Source organism: Asterias rubens, chromosome 10, assembly GCF_902459465.1.
Source record: "Asterias rubens chromosome 10, eAstRub1.3, whole genome shotgun sequence".
NCBI lineage: Eukaryota > Metazoa > Echinodermata > Asteroidea > Forcipulatida > Asteriidae > Asterias > Asterias rubens.
Window position 1 is genome coordinate 14,887,675 of NC_047071.1, and position 24,268 is coordinate 14,911,942.

The 24,268-nt window shown below is 37.3% G+C and overlaps 1 protein-coding gene across 9 annotated transcripts in view; it reads right to left on the minus strand.

Annotated features, from left to right (window-relative positions):
* LOC117295605 overlaps window positions 1-23,763 on the minus strand; it is a 37,896-nt gene extending 14,133 nt beyond the window's left edge. For 7 of the 9 annotated variants that reach the window (XM_033778311.1, XM_033778310.1, XM_033778309.1 and 4 more), the window contains exons 1-12: window positions 23,563-23,763; window positions 20,570-20,766; window positions 14,418-14,507; window positions 7,164-7,268; window positions 5,470-5,526; window positions 5,141-5,350; window positions 3,443-3,547; window positions 2,751-2,930; window positions 1,887-2,019; window positions 990-1,061; window positions 488-564; window positions 279-327 (exon numbers count right to left, since the gene is read on the minus strand). In XM_033778311.1, the coding sequence (XP_033634202.1) occupies window positions 279-327; window positions 488-564; window positions 990-1,061; window positions 1,887-2,019; window positions 2,751-2,930; window positions 3,443-3,547; window positions 5,141-5,350; window positions 5,470-5,526; window positions 7,164-7,268; window positions 14,418-14,507; window positions 20,570-20,662 (1,171 nt within the window). In that variant the 5' untranslated portion in view covers window positions 20,663-20,766; window positions 23,563-23,763. Of the gene's footprint in view, window positions 1-278; window positions 328-487; window positions 565-989; window positions 1,062-1,886; window positions 2,020-2,750; window positions 2,931-3,442; window positions 3,548-5,140; window positions 5,351-5,469; window positions 5,527-7,163; window positions 7,269-14,417; window positions 14,508-20,569; window positions 20,770-23,562 lie in introns of all 9 variants that reach the window. The other 2 variants (XM_033778306.1, XM_033778303.1) reach the window with 2 other exon arrangements.
* Window positions 23,764-24,268: the final 505 nt, after the last annotated feature.

Sequence of the window (24,268 nt, forward strand, 5' to 3'; positions counted from 1 at the left end):
CAAAAGGATGGTACATGTGTGTACGCACCAACGAACAATGCGCGTCTACCATTTCTGCCTTTTTGGGGGGAGTCCTCTCTTTTTGTGCAAATTTTGAAACCCAAAATAGCTAACGGAACTGGGGAAAGTATACAGTGCTGGGTTAGGGTAAAAAATGAAATTAATAAATACACTTAATAGAAACAACATTATAAAATTTGCATAACAGAATAGGAGAAAAAATTTCCTCAAACTCCTTTTGTAAAATATTCAGAAAAATTTGATTTTCTTGTACTCACGTGCAGACGTCTGTAAATGCAACCGATTTCCTGGTCCCATAGCCTCTCCCTGTAAACAAATAAAAGATAAACAAATACATTTTCCACCTCAAAAATATTTATTTTTCTTTCATCATAAGTAGGGCGTTGTTATTGGTTATTTATCTTCCACTTCCGGGTTACGTTAAAGCTTAAGTAAAAGGAAGAAGTGGGGGGGGGGGGGGTCTTACCGGTTTATATGATTCATTAAATGATGCTGGTAAGGACTGGCGATCAGGCCTCGGCCTAGCTGGTGGCATTGGTGGTGCTGAAAAAATCCAAAATAAAAAAGCCCAGTCAAAATAGCCTAAGTCTAACATTTTCAGACTGACCCGGTAAATATATTGATCCCGGTACTTTATGCATGCTCAGAACTACGTAAACAATTGGAAATGAACCTGGTAAGTCTACTGCCACCAAGTGTTCCAAAGTCTCTTTTTTAAGACACAATGTAATCAACTAGCTAAACTGAACATCACTTCCCAGCTTGCCGGAAAGAAGCGTTTTACCAACAAAGTTTGACCCATTACATTCGTTGGTTGACCAAAGAACCATATAGTAGTAAATTTGTAAGAAAAGGGAACGCATTGACCAGAAAATATAGAGCTGGCCAATCAGCTTCATTGATCTCACCAAATAACCAATCAGCTATGTTTGAATGACGGTTATGATGTTCAGATTAACATGTGTTACCTCTCGTTGGTTCCAGATAGGTTTCATGACCGCGACGGGGCTCACCATTTTCTGGATCTTTCCTGGTTCCCTCTGAAGAAACAAACATTTTTAAGAAAAAGTTTAGACTTTGCAAGCAAATTTCCTCTTTAAGGATTCAGATACTTTTTTCATTTGATTCAGATACATTAAACTTACCGGGTTTGAAGATAATGATAGAAGAAAGCTTCCCTTCAAATATTACCTTACTAAGGGACTGTAGTTTTTTGAGAAATGAGTAAAGCAAGACATAAAATAATTTCGTCTCAGTGAGACAAACATTATTTTAGCATGTAAAATCCTATTAACCAGTTACGTTTTTTTACATAGCATAAACATAGCATAACTGGTTAATACGTTTTTACATGCTAAAACTGGGACGATAGTTTTTAGTTTTACTCAATTCTCAAAAACTACAGGTACAATTTCAAGGGAAGCTTTCCACTATCATGATCTTCAAACTGTGTAAGTTTAATGTATATCTGTGTATTGTGCGACGAAAAAGAATATAGACCCTTTAATAACAAGCTTTGGTAATGTGCCAAATTAATCTTAAGAGATGTTCAAGTCGCAGAGACAAAGTAAATAAAGCAATACACATACCCATTGAAAAGAAAACACACTACTTGCTTAATATGTACTTGTAGAATCTGAGGAAAATTAATTTTGTTCTTGAATTCAAACAAATTCTAGAAAGGAGTATTTTTAAAACTATTTGTTATAGTTTCTTTGTAACTTAGGAGCACAAGCAAGTAATTCAACTTATTAATCTCATTTTGTGAAAAGTAGATTTAAAAGATTGAGTAGGTTAGGCAACAACCATGGAAGTGGTTTGAGTTGCTGCGAAAATTGGTAGGAGTAAAACTCAAACGAACTTACTGAGTCCACATTCATACGGATGTTGCGACTGCTTTAAGGCGGATGGATCTCTCGTCTGCATAGGTTTGATATCACCTCCATGTTTTTCGATGAAGAAAGCCAGAAGGTCATACATGGTTGGCATCATTGGTTGCTGAAATAAATGACAAAGTCAATCAGTCTCCTGACGATGACGAGACCAGGCTAGTCAAAATGTTGAGACCACTTATGCACTCACTCCTCACTCCTCTGTAGTGAAATTAACAAAGAGAAGTCCCCCGATCCACCAAAGCAAAGTAGTAGTTTCGGCCGATTGAACAAAGACAAACTTAAAGGAACCTTGCAGAATTAGTAAAAAAACAAAATCATGAAGATCACAGATTCACATGAAACTAATACACGGTCAAATCATGATAAAAGTAGAAAACATCCCTTGAAATATTTCTGTCTGAAATTTCAAATTTGATGAGAAATAAACAATCTAATTTCGCGTTTAGAGTTAATCGCTCAGTGAGCGTGTATTCATTTTTGTTTTGGTGTCAATGCAATGCAAAATTCGAATTCTACAGGTTTTTCAGTTTATGTATATGGTGAATAACATTAAACCAATTCCGTAATGTTCCTTTAATAGAGCGTAGTTTTAACCAATGACCTCTAACATTTGTTCAACAACTATGGGTAAAAGTAATTTTGAGAACCTTTTTGAGAACATTTTTGTGACTTGTTTTTTTCACAGCACCTCAGCAGGTAATATTTTAAGGGAAGCTTTCTACTATCATCATCTTCAAACTGTGTAAGTTTAATGTATATCTGTAAACATTGTGTTTTGTGTCCTACAAAAAGTACCCAGATCCTTTAAGAATCCAAAACTATCATTAGTATTACCGGTTCCTCAATGAGCAGTTTAAAGGTGAACTTTTCCCAGACAAAGCGGAAGTGCTTAATGGTAGGGTGGGCTAGGGGGTTGCCTTTGGGTGGATCTTGCCTCATACTGAGCGAGAATCCCGCGTGGGCCTCTCCTTCACGAATGAGAATCGCACCACTCTCCCGATTGTTAAGAAGCAACTGCGGCAAAAGAAAAAACAAATTTTTTGTTATTCATATCTTATGAAACAATAAAAAAAATAACAAAATACAATTAGCTGTTGCAAAAGGACTGATGGTATAAATTCCAAAAAAAATAGTGAAAGGCCTGATGATTCGAAATAAACAAAAACATACATTAAAGGCACTGGACATGATTGGTAATTACTCGAAATACATAAATTGGAGTATCAAATTTTTGGGTAGTGAGCAACGGGGAGAGCTGTTGATAATATGAAAACATATATTGCTCAACAATTTTTCTGCGAAGCAGAAATTGGCAGGACACCAGCCAGAAATGGTACAAGTTACATATTAATTTGGCTGGTAACCTTTATTATGGTAAGCAAAATTTGCCTGTGCTTAGCGTCTTTTTGTAAAATTGGGCCTTGGTCACATTATTATCATAAAAATAGTGGGAAATATACAAAAGGGAGGAATGTCTACTGTTAATAAGTAACACAATCAAAACCTCTGATTCCATTCCTGCTTACCTCCTCTGCTTGCAACCTTGAAACTTGAAAGAACCACGTCGGTGGAATTGGACAATCGTCCTTAAAGTCCATCAGATGTTTGTCTGGGTAGAAGTGGTATTGACCCTGGTAAGGTGGAAAATGTTTAAAGCTTTCAGTATTTGTTTGTAAATCTTATCTTGTTTTATCAAATTTGTTTTCCCATTTTTGCCATCATTGTTTTGTCATCTGTTTAGTATTTAACTGCTGGTTTATTTCGTAGTGGGGTTTCAATGTATAAGACGGTTCCCCCAACACCCTGTGCATTTTTTTAGTGTCTTTTATCAAAAAATTTGTTTAACTTATTGTCGTCTTCTTTTATAATGTTCCTATGTACCTCGTGGTGGTGCATTTTTTGTGTATTTTATCTGTGCAATTTTTATTAATATTTTTATCTTGTAATGCCACATTAATCAGCTTCGTGCTGCCATTTGGTTTTTTAATAAAAATAAATGAATGAATGATCGAAAATGAATATGGAGGCCTTAATATGTTAAGAGACCAACTTTAACTCCCTTCCGACTCCCTTCCAACTTTAACTCCCTTCCGACGTACTAGCTGACTTGCACTGACTCTCCATCCAACAAAGAGTTAAATCAAAGCTGTGCCTTATTATTTTCAAGATCTTACAAGGTGATGCCCCAGTATATGTTAAGTGATCTTGTTCAGATAAATACCCCAGGACATCATGGCTTAAAATCTTCAAAACACAAACCGACAAATCATCAATGGGGGGAAACAAGTTTTCAGAGCGCAGCACCAAGGCTTGGGAACTCCCTACCTGAAACTGTGAAACTTTTCAAACTCACTTGGCATAGTCAAGAACAGTTTAAAAACTAAAGAAGCATTTTGTTGACGTACGTTTTTCTAATTATGTGACGCTACTTTTATTGCTTGTTGATTGTTTTTTGTAGAGCAGCGCCATGAGCACACTTGCGATAAAAGTTTCCATTATTCTTGTTATTATTACTACGTGAGCTGTAGGCCTATAGGGATTATTCAACTCAAGACTCGAGACTGCTTCATCTTGGCCTAAAGGCAGTGGACACTATTGGTAGTTACTCAAAATAATTCTTAGCATAAAACCTTACTTGGTAACAAGTAATGGGGAGAGGTTGATGGTATAAAACATTGTGAGAAACGGCTCCCTCCGAAGTGCCATAGTTTTCGAGAAAGAAGTAACTTTCCACAAATTTGATTTCGAGACCTCAGATTTAGAATTTGAGGTCTCGAAATCAACCATCTAACCGCACACAATTTCGTGTGCAGGGGTGTTTTTTCTTCCATTATTATCTCACAACCTCGACCACCAATTGAGCTCAAATTTTCACAGGTTTATTATTTTATGCACATGTTGAGATACACCAAAATGAGAAGACTGGCCTTTGACAATTACCAATAGTGTCCACTGTCTTTAAACCCTCTTGCTGCTGTATCTTGCCTCCCACCATCTTACAATCAATTTCCGTTCAAGAGAAATTTCAATAAATATCTTCTAATCGCCCACATTTGATTTTCGTTTTCCTTTGTCACCATCACCCGGAATGCTCCTCTGGCTGTGTGTTAGGTGATTTTTCACATGAAAACAAATACAAAGTAGTTTTGGGAGTCACTATAAGCATTTTCAACTTCATAACATTTCCCAAAGGTCCATTTTGTGTTTGTTAGAGAGAGACTTACATTTAAACCTGCGTCCATATCCTCTTGGGATTGTCGTTTGACAAACGTCTTCGTCGAGGGCGTCCTCGTCACTGCTGGTAGCTTTGGCTTAATTTGATTAGGAGATGAAGGATTTGAGCTGGGTGTCTGGTAATTCATTTGAGTATTTTCTATGATTTCTTGTAGAGCGATAATCTGTCCAGGTAACAGATGAACTTTGGGAATTTCCATCTGGGAAAAAAAAAAGACACAAAACAAATAGAATTTAAGGCAATGATAAAACAACTTAAGACAATGAATGCGAGTTTTCACAATAATAGCAATCAGGTCTTTCTTTCTGTCTTTGTTACCTTGGCTAAAGCATGGAATCTTATCCACCAGTTGTCTCTTTCGTCCGGTGTACTCATCTGGAACAAAAGATAAAATAATAAGAATTAAAGGGTCTGTATACATGCACTTTTGGTAATGACTCTAAAAATTAATGCCAATGAAAACTTATGTGGTAAGAAGTGCAGCAGCTTTAGACACTTTTTTCCCAAACAATTTGAATAATTTATGAAGAGCGTTACCGCAGTAACGCTCCTCAGACTGTGTACTCCTATAAGGGATTATTCTTCCTGCTTGGACATATTCGCTCCGGACTTTCGGAAAAGCAGTTGGGTTGGTAACCTTACTCTGGTAAGCATCAATATGTTGTGCTAAGCTACTTTTTGTGCCTTAAAGCAGCTCCATGGAATTTGGCCCAGGTTCTTAAGGCTAGTATCTGGCATTATTCAATAGCCTTGAAGTACGTCAGATTTTCCAGCTATTGCTAAGCATGTTGCTAAGACCAGCCTAAAGCCCTGTTCATACTTCCTGCGGATAGTAATGCGAAGCGAATTTCTGTTTTCGTTGCAAATATTCGCAAGAGTTAAAGTCACCTGGAAGTGGTATTTTGTCAAAATAAAGCTTTTGTCACTAAAATATGTGTTTTGATGAGTGGAATATGAATAAACAACTAACTAAGGTTTACATAAATTAGTTTCCATGTTATTTACAAATTGGGAAAAAAGCCGACCCGAGAAGGCACTGTTCGTGACGTCAATCGAGGCGCGATGAATCGCATGCAGTGCCAACACAGCATAGTGACGCTTGGCGCAAGCTAAAAACATGCCCTCAAAGTTGAAACAATACCTGATTTTTTTCACGTTAGGCAAATGCTCCTTTAGGTTCGTTAGGTCTTTCAGGTACCTTTTTCGACTTCCCCTGGAAAGATTATTGGGATGGCGTCATGTTTTAGAAAAGAACTTTTCTCTTCATGTCAAAATGTGTAGTGTATTCCGGATTCTCGAAGCACGACGGCTCGAAGTGTTTTCCGCACAGCGCTGGAAAAGACGTCGGACCGGACAACTTGGCATACTGACACAATCTTTAGTTGTTTTTGCTGCTGGTTGCTGCATCCAGCAGCAATACACCTGGTTGACATTGCCGGAAAAATGCAAGAAAAAAACTTTTGCAAACGTACAAACTCACGTCCAGGACTTGAATGTACTTACACGTACGTGTGTTCGATGTTCGATCAAGGCAAAGTCTTCCTCGATTGACGTCACAAAAGGGGTAGGCGGAGTCACCCCCCACACAACTTTATTTAATATGTTAAACATATAAATCGTCAAAAACAATTACTCAAAAAATTATTTTATTGTTCAGGAACATATACTCTAATGTTTGAAGGAAAAAAAAACTATTTCCAGGTGCCGTTAAGCACAGCTCAACTGCTGCAAATTATTTGTGTCCAACTGGTGACCTCCACATTCGCTTGGCATTCAAATTCCAAGTAAGTATAAGCGGGGCTTAATACTTCAAGCATAATGTGGTATTCCGGCCATAGCCACAGCCAGAGCCACAAATGCACAAATAATTGCATAGCAAAGAAAATCATTCTTGCTAAGCAGATAAGTTTTACCAGCCAAAACGGTATTTCTTTACATTGCCTTGACTGGTGCCCTGGAGGTTTTTTTTTGCTTAGCATGTTAAATCTATTATCATTAAAATACCAACAAACCTTGAATTTATAGTGACCTTCTTTACATTTGATGGCGAGTTTTGTCTTCTCCTTCGAATCAGGCTTAATCTCTGTAGTCCTATTGATTACAAAGGAGTCTATAGGCTGAAGAAATAAAAGTACAAAATATGAGAAAATACAATTAATGAATCGTCATCAGAGTCAATAAAAAAACGTAACGTCTACGTTTTAAGAGACTATCCACGTTCCTGCGCTAAACTATCATGGAAAGAAGTAACACTCATTCACGCAATCAAAATCAAACACCAGAAAATAATAGTGTTAGTAAATAAGGCAAAACAAATGTGTACTGAAAATTGGGTTGTTTTTCAACTATTGACTTCTTTCACTGTGGCTTTTGTCTACAGCAGCAGTATTGCATAAAGCATTCTTTCGGGGACTGGTTGTAGCCAAAGCAAAAGCTGTCCAAACAGAGACAGGTTTTTGGTGACCTGGGCCCATTTTCAAAAAGCTGTTAAGCAGAAAATACTGCTTGAAAAATGTATTTGCTTAGCAAACATTGAGTCTGGCACCAGCAACAGCAATGCAAACCTAATGTAATTTTGGGCTGGTAATCTGTTTCTGCTAAGCAATACTTGTATGTGCTTAGCAAGTTCTTGCAAGCTTTATGAAATTGGGCCCTAGCAAAGGTTTTGACTTATTTCACAAAACTCTTTTGAACTGGACCGGTCAGGGCTTTAATTTTACACTTGAGTGCAGGCCTGAGGCCCGAGGGCAGTGGCTTTAGTGTTGGGCCAGTACACTTATGACCTGACAAATCATTCAGTCTTGTGTTTTGAACAAAAATATGCAGTCTGGAAAATACCTTTCAATTCTGTCAAGTATAACAATGAAGTGGGCTACTCCAAAATACAGATAAAGTACATCAATCTTTTCAATGTCTTAGTGCTTAATTATTCAAACAGAAAATTATCTTTGTGCATGTTAATTTGTGTCAGGACTCTGGAAGTTTTTCTCATTTTGATTCTTGGCTCATCCAGTCCAGTGAATATCTTGAGCGGTACCGAACTTTGAGTCCTACTAATGAGTAATATTGGTAGTTTTTCTCATTTTGATTCTTGGCTCATCCAGTCCAGTGAATATCTTGAGCGGTACCGAACTTTGAGTCCTACTAATGAGTAATATTGGTAGTTTTTTTCATTTTGATTCTTGGCTCATCCAGTCCAGTGAATATCTTGAGCGGTACCGAACTTTGAGTCCTACTAATGAGTAATATTGGTAGTTTTTCTCATTTTGATTCTTGGCTCATCCAGTCCAGTGAATATCTTGAGCGGTACCGAACTTTGAGTCCTACTAATGAGTAATATTGGTAGTTTTTCTCATTTTGATTCTTGGCTCATCCAGTCCAGTGAATATCTTGAGCGGTACCGAACTTTGAGTCCTACTAATGAGTAATATTGGTAGTTTTTCTCGTTTTGATTCTTGGCTCATCCAGTCCAGTGAATATCTTGAGCGGTACCGAACTTTGAGTCCTACTAATGAGTAATATTGGTAGTTTTTCTCATTTTGATTCTTGGCTCATCCAGTCCAGTGAATATCTTGAGCGGTACCGAACTTTGAGTCCTACTAATGAGTAATATTGGTAGTTTTTCTCATTTTGATTCTTGGCTCATCCAGTCCAGTGAATATCTTGAGCGGTACCGAACTTTGAGTCCTACTAATGAGTAATATTGGTAGTTTTTTTCATTTTGATTCTTGGCTCATCCAGTCCAGTGAATATCTTGAGCGGTACCGAACTTTGAGTCCTACTAATGAGTAATATTGGTAGTTTTTTTCATTTTGATTCTTGGCTCATCCAGTCCAGTGAATATCTTGAGCGGTACCGAACTTTGAGTCCTACTAATGAGTAATATTGGTAGTTTTTCTCATTTTGATTCTTGGCTCATCCAGTCCAGTGAATATCTTGAGCGGTACCGAACTTTGAGTCCTACTAATGAGTAATATTGGTAGTTTTTCTCATTTTGATTCTTGGCTCATCCAGTCCAGTGAATATCTTGAGCGGTACCGAACTTTGAGTCCTACTAATGAGTAATATTGGTAGTTTTTCTCATTTTGATTCTTGGCTCATCCAGTCCAGTGAATATCTTGAGCGGTACCGAACTTTGAGTCCTACTAATGAGTAATATTGGTAGTTTTTCTCATTTTGATTCTGGTCTTGTTAAAAAAATGTCCGGTCCAGTAAATATTTTGAGCCTAAGCCCTGGGGCCTTGAGATTTTTTCATCGAAATTCGAGCCCTGTTACTAGTGAGTGATATCTGTAGTCCGCAAGCTGGCTTCCATGCATACAAGCCATAAGGATACACCAGCTGGCGAACTTGCTTCCATGGTACCCTCCATCCTTGACTGCACTACCGATTTACAGATTGTTTGATAATTTTGCAAATGTCAAATAAGTATTTCCAAGGGTTTGTCCGTCTCTATTTTTAACTCGTTTTCAAACAACAAGTTCATGCAACAGACAAGAAAACTTCTAAAAAGGAAGTTCAAATGAGTATGAACACCGGATGTGCACCTTCCTCGATTCCAACTGGTTTGATATCACAAAGGACGATAGTACTCTGATTATTAGGAAGTGTGATCCTAAAGCCCTTAAAATGAACCAAGTTTTGTGTTTCATTGTATGGTCTCATTGTGTTTCTGTTTAAAGCCATTACACACTTTCGGTAAACAATATTGTCCAAGTCCCACACTTCGTGAATCACAACTTATATATAAAATAACAAACGTGTGAAAAGTTAGGCTCAATCGGTCATCGGAGTCGGGAGAAAACAACAGGAAAACCCACTCTTATTTCCGCACGCTGCGAGTGTCATGACATGTGTTTAAAAGAAAAAACGTAATTCTCGCTATCGAGAATTGATATTGTTTTAATGTTTTCTCAAAAAGTAAAGCATTTCATGGAATAATATTTCATGAGAAGTCTTTCACCATTACCTTCTGTAAACCCTGTGAACTAATTGTAAATCTGTGAACTTTTTTTTTCTTTTTCTGTACCGCAAGTGTATAATGGCTTTAAAGGAAAACACTGAAGTAATCATACAAAGATGATGTTTTTTTCCCCTGTTTATTGACTTATCAGGTTATAAATTGATTTAATAATTTAAAAAAAGCAAATAATAGCATATAATGACTATTGCTTAAATATTTATTTTGAAAACTCATGACTGTAACTTTATACATGTGTTCTTTTTGAAGAGGCCAGACCTTATACAAGATTAGGCTTCTTGTCTGCGACCTCCCCATGCTATTGCTTAAATCCGTAAAGTAATTTTTCCTTATATTACGACCTAATTGTATGAAAAACAAACCTGACACCTGAAAGTGTGGACCAGAGAACAGAAGAATTCCACATAATGTAGGGAATTGAAACACTATGTGGACAGACACAAATCCACACAGTGTTATTTACAGTGCTGAAGAATAGGATTTTCCAAAATATCCACACAGTGGCTGCAAAACAGAGCTGTGTGAGTTTGGGTGAGTAGGTTGTGTTAGCTGTGAGAAACAAATTGTTTCGAACCACCAAAAATTATATCAAAATTGCTGTAAAATTTTAAGTAGGATTTGAAACTTTGCATGGTGGAAATAAGATATAGAAGAGTTTGCGGTAACACCATGTAATGACTATCTTTAAATGAGTTTGGGTGGTTCTGAAAAGAACCGTTGGATAAACTTACTCGACGTTTCGATCAGTATGCTCTGATTGTAAAATTATAAAAAAAAAAAATTTTCAACTGAAAATTCTAAGGTCGTAAAAAGTAAACAGGGACTTTTTGGAAGCTATGTGGCAGCAGACAGATTTCCCTGGGACACATGCACTGCTCTTACAGGCCAAATGATTTAAGTTTGCTTGGATTCAATGATTTCATTGGATATATTTGCAGTGACGTTAACTTCCCATATATCTGTGTTCTGATTGGTCCGAGGTGATGTAATTATTTTTGTTATCTTGCATTTTCAATTGTCTGCATGCAGCCTGTGCATAATGTTTGTACATCTTATAATAATGTTTTACTCACTTTATATGTGAACATGCACGTGTGAATTGACTGTGAATCTCCGTGTGAAATTAATGTAAGGTCAAAGGTACATCTGGCAAAATCTGGTTCTAATAGGCAGGTATCTACTGTTATTGCGACGTCCGATGTTCAGTTACTGCATTTCAAAACTAGATGACCACACATTTCATTGAAGTCTGGGTTTATATGGTCTTGTCATCTCTTACTTGTCCTAAGAAAAAGCTTGCCCTTAACAATGTGGCACAGCAACAGGCCTGGAATTAAATATTTAGGAGGGCAAGGCCATTTTCATTTTGGAAAAGCAGAACTTTCCATTGTAACCCTTCAAAGTCTTTCGGAAACACCAAGGTCAAACTGAGCAGTCACGAGTGACCGAACAACTTGTTATCACCAGAAATCATTTATACAAATGTAATTCGCAAATGGCTTATTAACGAATGGTTTGGTCACACCCTTGCTTCTATGGTCACACAAACAAACCCTGAACAAAGTGTACAGTTCACTGGTTTTAAAGACTTGGGATTGGTTTTTATACACAACTGGTATACCTTACTATACCTATTGTCCCCCAGGTATATTGAAAACTACATGAACATGGTCCACACTGCACAAAGGTCCCGTACTGCAACTGCAAGTACAGTTTTTGTACCTAAAAGTACCAAGTCTACGTGCAATCATAGAGGTAGACCTCCATGGTGCATCATACAGTCCATTTATACACCCGTTTGGTCCATTGTAAAAGTCTCTAACTTAAAAGCCTGTGGTGTTAGTTTCGGTGAGTGTCAGGAAAAAAGCACTGTAAACTGCAAGTTTGACTGCTTTTTAAAAAGTCTCCTGGTATAAACTCGCAATCCTAACTCTATAAAGTTTTGTTTAAATGGATGAATTCTTTACGAACAATGAATTTGAGTCTGATTAACTTCTTCTCACGGGAAAACACACTATGCAGCATACAAAAAACCTTATCAATATTTCCTTCAAAACCCAAGCAAATGAAAAAATACAAATTCAACAAGTATTTTTTTTGTATTTAAGTTATGTAAAGTGTACTATTATTTAAAAAACTATTTGCCATCCAAGTGCATTGATGCATGAACAAAACTTTTCTTTTACATAATAACTGAAGGGGCCTACAGCATAAACCTTTACTAAAACATTTTTCAAAAACTACAGCATTTCAGGCAAATCAGTGCAAGACAAGTTTTCCACCATGGCCATCTGTTGCGCCATTTAATTCAAAAACCAATTTGAAAATGAGCTCTGCTTGGATGAAATATGACTCAGGGATGATACTGAATTCATCGTCCAGAAGGCAGTTTCTTAGAAAAGTCTGATCAAAGTGAATCTTTGTTTCACAACAGGCTGTTGAAACCATGTTGTAGGCTTTGGTTACTGTGTGCATTCTCATACTAACAAGTGTTGCAGGCCTGTATGCTTCGTTTTTGAAAGGGCAAGGGCACCAAGGCATTTTCTCCTTGGTGAAGAGCACACCATGAGGCAAATTGTCAATTTCTATTGGAGCAGTTCAAGGGCACAAACGCAATGACCAGGGGGCATGGAGGCAATCGCCTTTGTTGCCTCTGTGAAGTATCAGGTCTGCAGGTGTTGTTTATTGGTCTTAAATATCAAAAGCGAAACATGATGAACATATTGCATGTCCTGTTAAAAAGGTCAAACTGGTTTCAAAAGGGAAAGTACCACAATTTTTTTGTTCTGAAAGAAGGTGAAGATGTGAAAACAACAGAGTTGGAAACAAAGGAGAAAACTAGTATTTTATAGGAGCAGAGATCATAAAAGGCCAGACAAATTCTCCCCAGTGATATCTCTGCACGTGCAACCAGGGCCCAATTTCATAGAGCTGCTTAACAGCCGAAAGTGCTTACGTAGTACGGTTTCCATTTCATACCGAAAGTACACAAAGGCATGCTATCATTTCGGTGCTTATTGTTTGAAAATGAATGATGTCTCGATGCAAATCTAGAGAGAATGCGCAAGCTGGCTGCCTAATTTTCTTGCAAACCTGTGAAGTGCTGTTGCACCTTAGCAATTTTGTCTGCTACAGTAAGCATGAAAATTTGCTTACCATTAAGCAGCGCTATATGAAAATAAGGCCCAGACTAATGCTCCCCAGTGACATCTCTACATCGCCACACCAATTAAAGTGTGCATGCAGCGCTCGTCCTTGCCCGTGGATTTTTTTTTAAGCATTTCAGACGATCCCTTAACATAACAAACAAAATGTTACCATTATTTATACAGCCCTCAGGTATGAATTTTGTAAAGGCAGCACACAATGTACTATAAATACTGCAGTTCACCGGCCATTTGCAGAGCTACATGTATTTGTATATATGTACTTGTACATGTATTCAAATGTGTAATAAAATAGCAATCAACTACTAAAAGGGACAACAAAATGGTTACGGAGCATTAGTTATATAAACTGATAAAAAAGTTGATTTTGTTTATTATCTTCAAATCTCCACATAACAAGTCAAGAAAATCATTTAAAACAAGCCAGATTTCTAATATTAGTGATCAGATAGCATTAACATTAGTTACCATGGAAACGTGACTATGGTTTTCACTGTTGCCATAGTCACATGTATTGTGATGTATCTTAGAGATATATGAACCTCCTGAGATTAACAATAGCGTTATATTACAACATCATATCTAGTGTAGCGACTGTACTTTTATGGACAGTACAAAACACTTTTGTTAATATAGTTTGAAAGTTCAGTTATTGTTTCTAGTAAAAACAATCAAATGAAAGTGAAACACTGACATGACGGCATCTGACTTTCCAATGAATGAGCCATGCTTAATGATAATTTACTGGACAAGTTGCCTCTTGAGTTGCAGAGTCTCAGTCATGTGCTACACTAGTATACGACATTGACTGCTTCCAACCATGTACAAAGCACCGTAAGTGTAGAATTATGCGATAAAGCAACATCGTTTTAAAGTAAGAATTGAAACTTTGCATGGTAGAAATACGATATGGAAAGGTTTGCGGTAACACCATGTTATTGTTAAGTTCAACCGAGAGCAGTTTGCATGTGTTTTGTGGCATTAAAACTTGAGTCAAAAGAGTAGTCTAACATTCAAGTCCAAGTTAACAGGCTTCAGCTACAGCTAGATTGCTGCTACAGCAGCCGATAGCCATAGCCGTAGCCGCTGGATTCAGATGCATTGAATGGGAATACGTACTTTAGTTGTGTTGATTTCTCGCTGTGCCAGTCTCTGTGGATAAGCCAGCATTCTGTCTCCAAGAAGTATTATCCACTGCTTCTCATAATCCTAGAAAGAAAATGTACAAAAAAAAAAAAAAAATTGAAAAAACCTTCGAAGGGTACCTACTTAAAAAGCACTCCTCACTACTGACATCACTTTTACTAAAAAATACCCGGCTGTCAGACAAACATTCCACCACTTTCATCTACAAGTTGTCAGCTCAGCTCAGTAGCAAGTTGTCAGCTCAGGACATTAGAGTAAAAAATAAAACTTTTATTTTTGTTTGTGTATTAGGAAATATTTGAAACGTTTGTCCTTGATCTGGGTACTGGACAACTTTGGTAATTGTCAAAGACCAGTATTCCCACTTGGTGTATCCCAACATAATAACAAACCTGTGAAAAGTTAGACTCAATTGGTCAATATCAAAGTTGCAAGAGAATAATGAAAGAAAAAACACCCTTGTTGCACAATTTGTGTGCATTCAGATGATGACTAAAAAGCTTCAGGCTTGAAGCCTTTTAATATTTGAGTGAGAAGTTACCTCTTTTACAAAAACTATGTTACTTCAGAGGAAGCCGTTTCTCACAATGTTTTTTAATCTCACAAGCGCTCCATTGCTCATTACCAAATAAGTTTATAAGCTAACAATTAATTTGAGTAATAAGTACTGTCCAGTGCCTTTAAGGCTCCTATTTTAAGCATTAGTGCTGAGTGCTATAGCTTATTAAAAGATTATTCATTTTAAATAATATTGTGATTATAACTTGCTCAGTCTCAAGTTTTAAAAACAAACAATTTTAGGATCGAGACTCACTCAACCATCCCATGTAGCTGAACTGATTTTGTTTTCACTCAAAGCATCCTTATTTTATTTACATGAAATGTGAAATAAACTAAAAAGAAAAATGTTGTGTTTTTCTCCAGAGTGAAAGAGGAACAGCTCTGGCTCAAAACTCAACTAAATGCAAATCTGTCTTTGGAAGCTTTCATCCAGTATTAAAGACACTGAACAGTATTGGTAATTGTCAAGACCAGTCTTCTCACTTGGTGTATCTCAACATTTGCACGAAATAACAAACCTGTGAAAATTTGAGCTCAATTGCACGTCAAAGTTGCGAGAGAATAATGGAAGAAAAAACACCCTTGTCACACAATGTTGTGTGCTTTCAAATGCTTCATTTCGAGACCTCAAATTCTAAATCTGAGGTCTCGAAATCAAATTCGTGGAAAATTACTTCTCTCTTGAAAACTACGTTACTTCAGAGGAAGCCGTTTCTCACAATGTTTTATACCATCAACCTCTCCCCATCACTCGTCACCAAGAAGGGGTTTTATTCTAATAATTATTTTGAGTAATTACCAATAGTGTCCAAGTCTGCCTTTAAACCATGATTGATTCCAAAGCAGTGCTATCTGTTATTTTCTATTTCACCACTTCCTTCTCTGCAGACCGAAGTTTGTTGTTACTTGCTATGCTATTTGCTTTGGCTTCTAAGTAAATGTGCTTCAAACCAGGAATTATGTTTGAATCAGATTCAGTGTGTCTTTCAACAACCAGGAAGTTACTATTAAAGTACTCCGACTTCCTACAAGTTACAACACGGATGGTTTCTTTTGAAAATCAAGTTTTTGTTTCGCCCTGAAGATTAGATTTGGGGAAATTAACAACTGATGGCATTCACATTTTTATTTCATTAAAAAAGAAAAACTAGGTTTGCGATTTGTAAAATAAATAATAAAAATAAAAGGTTCATATTAAATGGTTCCTACACATGTAAATATGAATCGAGCTACTTGTTGTTTTATTCTTAACGAATGTCATAGTGTGTGTCATGGCCGAGCTGTTATGAGCACCAGACTCGAGCTCTCGTGTTTCTGATCAACAGAATGTGGATTCGAGTCCCAGTTGTGGCACTTGTGTCCTCTAGAGCAATATATACTGTTAATATGCTTTGTCCTTCGAATTGGACATAAGGCAGTAGGTCTTGTGTTGGCTGCGCAAGAACCAGAACCCAAAACACTTTTAATGGAAGAGCAGTAGTTTACCCTTGTGTTTTAGGTTGTTCACATATAGCAAGCACTCTTTTAATTATAGGTTTACTCAGGGCCTGAAAGCTACAATGATCAAGTTCACTTACAGTATAAGGCATCCTTGGTTTCATACAAATAAAAAATACTTCTGTACAAGGAAACGTCTGTTCAAACATTGTCTGGCACCTCTGTTTGTATCGGTTAGCGTTATGGTTGAATTGCACCAACAGCCTACAAAGTACCTACTTAATGCCAGAACTTTACTTCAAAAAGCACAATCTGAAACCCACACTGGTTGCCCACTGAAGTATTGGTCGATTAGAAATTGTCAATAAAATGCAAATATAAGGGGTGTTTCAGCGGTACTGACCCTTGAAGTAGGTTCAGCTAAATGTACCAACTAAAGTTTAAAGAAAACTCTATAAATCGAACTGGCCTAAATAACACAAAGCAGGGTTAGCATGCATGACAGTACGACCAAGCAAGGCTGCGAAGCTCTCGCTCGGCTGCACTGGGGGCCCGGCACGGGGCCCCGACTTGGTGGAAAGATGGTCTTCTTGGGAGCAGGGCAAAGTGCAGAGTCAGAGGCATTCGTGGGAGAGATGGCTTGTGGGGGCCAGCTGCACTCCATCTGCAAATGGCATACATGTACATATGTACAGTATGGTACAAAATTGTATTTAAAAATGACACACCAAAACACATAAACACATTGAGTTGGGAAAATAATATTCAGAAGTTATGTAGTCTGTTTGAGATCTCTAAAACACCAGTGTTCTCCCTAACAATGGTCCGCTGGCCCAACACCCGAGGACCAGTCAAATATCAATACAACTGGTCCCGCTGGCTTGTTCACAGTGTTGAAAAGCATCCTTCATGTATTTCATTTGCAGTAAGGACTAGTGTCGCTGACGGACCTGTGAAATGACAAGTGAACTGGTCCTGATGGCCAGTCACTGAACAAGCCAAGGGCACCCCCCCCCCCTGAAATAGCATTAAACAAGATAAGATGTAGGCCTACAGAGAATTAAACTATTAATTAATTTATGCAAATTCCGTTTATGTAATGCCCAGTGAATACTTACCCTTGCCTAGTGGTCCAGGGTGAAGCGCACCCCCCCCCCCCCCAATGGCCTTGACCTCCAGCTCCTGGTTGTGAAATCGCAAATCCTTAGTTCACACCTATCTTGCATTACAGCAGTATCATCACCAACTGATCACCCATCATGATAAACAGATTAATCTACTTCAAACCTAATAAGCCTCTCATTTTTTTCCACAAAGCCATCTTCTTGGAGGAGGGGGGGGGGGGAGAATTTCCCAAAAGGCTTTGATTTCCAAGTAAATTCAAGTGTTCAATATTAAATTTGGCTGTTTTTGAGATGTGCATCATTTCTTCACACCAAAAGTTGATAGAGTGCAATTTCCCCAAAATATCAGATAGGGGGGGGGGGTCCAGCCGTCGATTCCACCAAACTTAAAGGAACACGTTGCCTTGGATCAGTCGAGTTGGTCTTTGAAAAGCGTTCGTAACCGTTTTTTATAAAATGAATATGGGTAGAAAGATGTTGTAAAAGTAGAATACAATGATCCACACAAACATGCCTCAAAATTGCATGGGTTTCCTTTTACCTCGTCGACTAACACGGTCGGCCATTTATGGGAGTCAAGTTTTTGACTCCCATAAATGGCCGACTGTGTTAGTTCGCACAGTAAAAGGAAAACCCAGCAATTTCGAGGCAAACTTGTGTGGATCATTGTATTCTACTTTTAAAACATCTTTCAAACCATATGCATTTTATAAAAAACAGTTACAAACGCTTTTTATAGACCAATTTTTCCGATCCAAGGCAACATGTTCCTTTAATAGGACTTAGGACGAGTTGAAGTTCCATATCCATAGGCGCTCGTCCTAAAACTCAAGATAGGATTAATCCAAGCGTTTCGTGAAATCAACTGCAGGCTCTGTAGCTCTTCTGTAAAAGATTCAATGGTCTACAACAACGAACCTGGAACACCTGGGAACACATACAAAGTCTAAGGTTCGTTCATTTGTTATCATCGGCATGAAGAAGAACCTTCAGATTACAGTGAGGGGTTTAGCTTTTGTATCAACAAAGCACTCACCAGCCAGCCACGACAAAAGATGGATTGTCTATTTTTCCCACTAAGTTTGGAAAATCCTGGGGCTTTCCCTTCCTAGGGTCAACAGTTCCAATGATAATATATTCATGGGGATCAATAGACATGTCTCAAGATTTAAGTAAATGAGTAAAATAAAGCTTTGTCTTTAAACACAACTACTGGTTTTATTTTTTACTAGTCTCAGAACATAATGTGTAAACAGTTTGTTTTTTTCATCCTCCAAAATTAATTTCCCTCTTTGTCTGACTTTGATAAATTTAATAATACTAATAACAAAATTTTATATTTATAGTGCGCCATGTCTACATGTATGTGTAAACAGGTTTTTTCTCTTTCATCCTCCAAAATTCATTTCCCTGTTTCGTCTGACTCTGATAAATTTAACAATACTAATAATAAAAGTGGATATTTATAGTGCACCATGACTATCAGAAAGACACTCCTAGCGCGTAGAGAAGGAACTCTGCTATAAATTAAAATGACGATTTATAAGGGAACATGTCGGGATAGGACGAGTTGGTCTTTGAAAAGCGTTTATAACCGTTTGTTATAAAATGCATGATTAGAAAGATATTTTAACAGTAGAATATAATGATCCACACAAGTATCACTTGAAATTGCATGGTTTTCCTTTTACCTCGTCGACAAACACGGTCGGCCATTTATGGGAGTCAATTTTTTTACTCCCATAAATGGCCGACCATGTTAGATCGCAAAGTAAAAGGAAAACTGTGCAATTTCGAGGCAAATTTGTGTGGATTATTGCATTCTACTTTTAAAACATCTTTCTAACCATGTATTTTACAACAAACGGTTACAAACGCTTTTCAAGGAACAACTCGACCGATCCAAGGCGACGTGTTCCTTTAAAGCCAACACTGAACAAGCAAGATTTCAAGTTAAATTGTGCAGCTGGAGAGAGTGTCTATACTACTACTAGTCTAAGGGTTTCAAAGAACCAGACTGGAACCAAGGATTCAGGACCTAAGAAACCAGAAACTATTATTGTACTACAGTAGATCTGAGTGACTAACCTGGTCAGGATTTTTATGTGAAGGATTAGTAAAAACTTAATTTTTGTGGTTTTTTAATACTAAAAAATACAAACAAGTTCAATTAGTTTTGTACAAATAATGTAATTTTGTTTTGTGTTTTTTTGACAGAGTTGTAAGTTATGTAAATGAAGCTAATAAATCAGCATAAAGATCCCTGCTTGAATCTAGCTCAGATGAAAACTAAGACTGTTTGGCACTGTTTTATGCTGACCTCTCTTGCCTTGTATATAACACTTTTTATACAGGATGGTGGTCAACAATAACAATACAAAAGGTCTGTTCTGGGGGTTTTTTCAATTGAAAAAAAGATTAGCTGCGGTAAACAACTAACCCACCAAAAAGAGCTGTTGTTTACTTAAAGTGGGAATTGGCCTTGTGTTTTTCGACACAATTGAAGTCTTTCTAAAAATATAAAAAAAGTTAATTTTAAACAAAGTGAAATTAAAGGCAGTGGACACTATTGGTAAATACTCAAAATAATTATAAGCCTAAAACCTTTCTAGGTAATGAGTAACGGAGAACTGTTGATAGTATTTATACTACATTACTTTAAAGGGAGCCATTTCTCACACTATTTTATAAAATAGTGTGAGAAATGGATCCCTTTAAGGTAATTTTCGAGTAAGAAGTAATTTTCTATGAATTTGATATTGAGACCTCAGACTTAGAATTTGAGGTCTCGAAATCAAGCATATGAAAGCTTACAACTTCGTGTGACAAGGTTGTTTTTTCTTTCGTTGTTATCTCGCAACTTCGACGACCAATTGAGCTCCAATTTTCACAGGTTTGTTATTTTATGCATGTGTTGAGATACATGAAGTGAGAGGTATCCAGTGTCCAGTGTCTTTAAAGAGAAACAACAATTTTCAAAAGAACTGATTAAATCTAATTTACCTTGTCCCTGGGTCCTTTCTTCTCCACAAATCCTTCATAGTGCTTAGTGAGTCCTGGGGTCACAGGTGAATCTGGTGGTACTTCAGCGTCCATAGTGGTAAGTGGGTGAGTGGTGAGAATTGAGTCTAAGTGAGATGCAGTTTTCTATTGGTCTTTTTATGTGATTTATGTTACATTCTCTCTCGAAGGCGTCTCATCTGCTGGAGATAAAAAAGAAAAGTTTCAAAAAAGATTTTTAAAATCTTTTTGTAGACTCTTGCATCCAGACCTTTTCGTAAGCGCTAACTGTTTTAAAATAAATTGCATGCTGGTCCACTAGCTAAACCAGCATGCACCTCATTCTCACGCCTAACGTGTGGTACAGAGTATTGGCGATGTATGACGTTACGAGCCTAAACACCGCCCTCAGTGAGGTCAATGAAGATCTATCATTGGCTGAAATTTCTGCGCGGTGTGTAAAAGTTCCCATTGTTCGACTTCAAACCAATGCAACTTACTTGCATTGGTTTGAAGTCAGGTGCGCATTATATACCTCTGCTCAACTTTTTTTAGAAGATACATCTGTCATTTCCCCACATACATGATGAAGACAAAAATTGTAAACCTGTCAAAACATTGAAAGCATTTTTTTTTCAGGATTTATTATTGAATGAAATACATCACAAAAGCTGAAGTTCAGGAAGAAACATGACTTTTACATCAGGTCAGTTATCAGATTTACAGTGACCTTTATTTTTTACTTTTTATGCGAACTTTGTTTTTACACTAAAGACCAGTTTAACTTTTGTCTTTTATTTTTTTTAAATTCACACCTTTGCATAAAAACAAAATGTGAAAGACACAAAATGGAAGTAGGACAAACATTGAAACAAAATTACTCAATGGTTTGTTTCAATCCACAAGATAAATGTTTTTTACTTGTTGTTTTGACGGACATTGAGGGTGTGTGGGGGGGGGACACCTGGGATCTGGGGAAGCTATAGCGAATGCAATACCAAATTTCTTCTATCTTGCAAACAAAACCAGGGGTGGATTTCACGAAGAGTTTACTCGTCCTAACTTAGGAATAGCTGTACGTTTTTAATATCCCCTAGGAACAGTCTTCTCTTTGTGAAATCGACCCCTGGCCTTGAATATTAAAGATTAATAAGCAATACCAATTTTTCTGCAAGTTTCTGCACTTTTACAAGTTCCGTTAAAAAGTCAGGAACCATTCTTAACTTTTCTGTTAACAAACATCAAGGCCTTCATGGTCTCCGTGTACCGATGTTCCAGACTTGCAAAACCAATTCATCCTTTTGGAATTTGAAATGACTGTTTTGATTTTGAAACATCCTGTTCTTTCAGTGACTGGCCTTTCACTAAACATGTCTGTCATTGCAGTTTTTTAAAAGTTTACTTCAAGACAATGCAAATTTTTCATTGAAGGAAGAGGAAACTAAGTCGGATTTCAAACTTTGCATGGTGGAAATACAATATAGAAAGGTTTGCGGTAACACCATGTAATGACTATCTCTAATGAGTTGGTTGGTTCTGAAAAGAATCGTTGGTTTCAACTAGACGTTTCGATCAGTATGCTCTGATCCAATCGTCTTCTGGAGAAAGAGGAAACTACCTTGCATTGCACACACAAAGTACATGTAGTGCTCTTGATAAAAACAGTTTTATAACAGGAACAAAACTTTTATTATCACAACAGACACCTTTAAGGGTTTGGGTACTTTCTGTCTGACACAAACCTGAAACGTCGTCAGTTTTGCATTAAAATTTACACGGTGCTGTAGTTTTTGAGAAAACAATTTCACAAAAATTGTCTTAGTTTTGTACAAAGGATAATTGCACCCCTCCTTTAAAACATTCTTGCTCTGTGATTTCCACTTTTTTTTCTCTCAAAAACTTGACGATACATGAAGCTTTTTTGGTATAATAACAAAATGACACAAAATGGCAGTTAGGACAAACAAAGAACAAAAATTACTCATGGTTTGTTTCAATCAATGGCTTGTATGGTGTACAAATGTACACTATACACCTCTCTTAATATTTATGCATGACGTCATAATTCTTACCCAAAATGAGGCTATAGGCGCATCTCCGCCACGTGCATGTGCAGTGGCTGCGTCTATAGCCTCATTTTGAGCAGAATTGTGACGTACTCGTGCATAAAAAAGGAAGAGAGGCGTCCGACAGCCTAGGAAGGCATGCCTGACTGAAGGAAGAGAAGCCCTTGGCATCACAAGAGGCATTTGGGGCACGCCTTCATTTCAATCATTTATTGCAACTCAAAATGTCGAGCTACGTACATGTAGTTCAACAGTAGTTGCGCTAACGTAACCCTCCTCCCGACAGCGGAGCCGGAGGTCGGGAGGAGGATTACGTTATCGCAACTAGTTCAACATGTACTTACAATACATGTACTTACCTTGTAAAAGTTTCTGTATCCAGCCACCACTTTTTCATTTGTTATCAAAAAAATATATATACCTAAACGAAACACTCCTTTTTGTAAAAATGAGAGTGAGTAAAAGTATAAAGGATATAGAAAGTTTTCCCTTACTTCTCATTACATACATTGGTCATAATAATGAATATGACAAATTACCAGCAAGATCAGAAGAGCAAGAGTCAGATGATATTGTTCAGAACTTTCATAAAAATCACAAGGGATAACTTTCCGTATGGCGCCACCACTTTTTCACTCATTTTTACAAAAAGGGATATATCAATCAGGTAAATTAGATACTATATTATTTTATTTCGAATGAAAAAGTGGTGGCGCCATACGGAAACTTTTCCATCACAAGATCCATAATTCTCTAAGTTAACTAAATTACGACAGTACGGCATGGGCTGGCTCTCTGTCCATCGCGTCCATGCTGCACTGGTCGATCAAAACCATTCGAGAACCCTGCCCTGGACAAAACTCCGATTAAAACTGCAACAAAATTATACACCACCTCGTCCACAATTATTTACCATCCATGTTTACTCACCAGAAATTTGACCAAACGCATCTGTTGCTGTCAATTTATTTCATTGTTTTTTTTCAACAATAAAGTCCTTTGATTGCCAGGGTCGTCAGCTAATATCCAAGATTCATGAAGATCTTCTTTCTCGAACCACAAAAATCGGTTGGGAAAATTGATAATCACTGAGCGAAAACAACAACGTACGACACAACGAGCGGGTTTTAGTTTTTTGGTCACACCCGGAAGTACAGCAGTGCAACCCCAGTCTGGCTAGACTGTACCAAATAGATAAAGGGGTGCGTTTATTTTGATTCTTTATTTCCCAATAATAAAAAACAAAGTGTAACCTTAAAAACGGCGTTTATTTTTTTAAACAGATGTATTGTTAATATTTGAGTACTTTTGTTGTCGTCTTTCAACTTAAAAGTTGATGTTTGATGTTTGTTTTTTTTGCTTTGTTGTGCACTACAACCACTTCAAAAAGTCAAAAGGTCGTGGCAAAGTAAACTAGACAGGGGAAAATTGTGATTTTGTAATACCAAATTTTCCAATATATCATTGTTGTTTAGGTTTTTTTTTTGGGGGGGGGGGTGCTAAATTTACACGTCATTAACAGGAATAGCTGGGTTGTTTATTGATTTTTCAACTACTCCGGGAGGTAGGACAATGCTGTTCGTGTGTATGTGTCGTAACATAGCTCCACTCTATACTCTAGCTATGCCCCAATTCC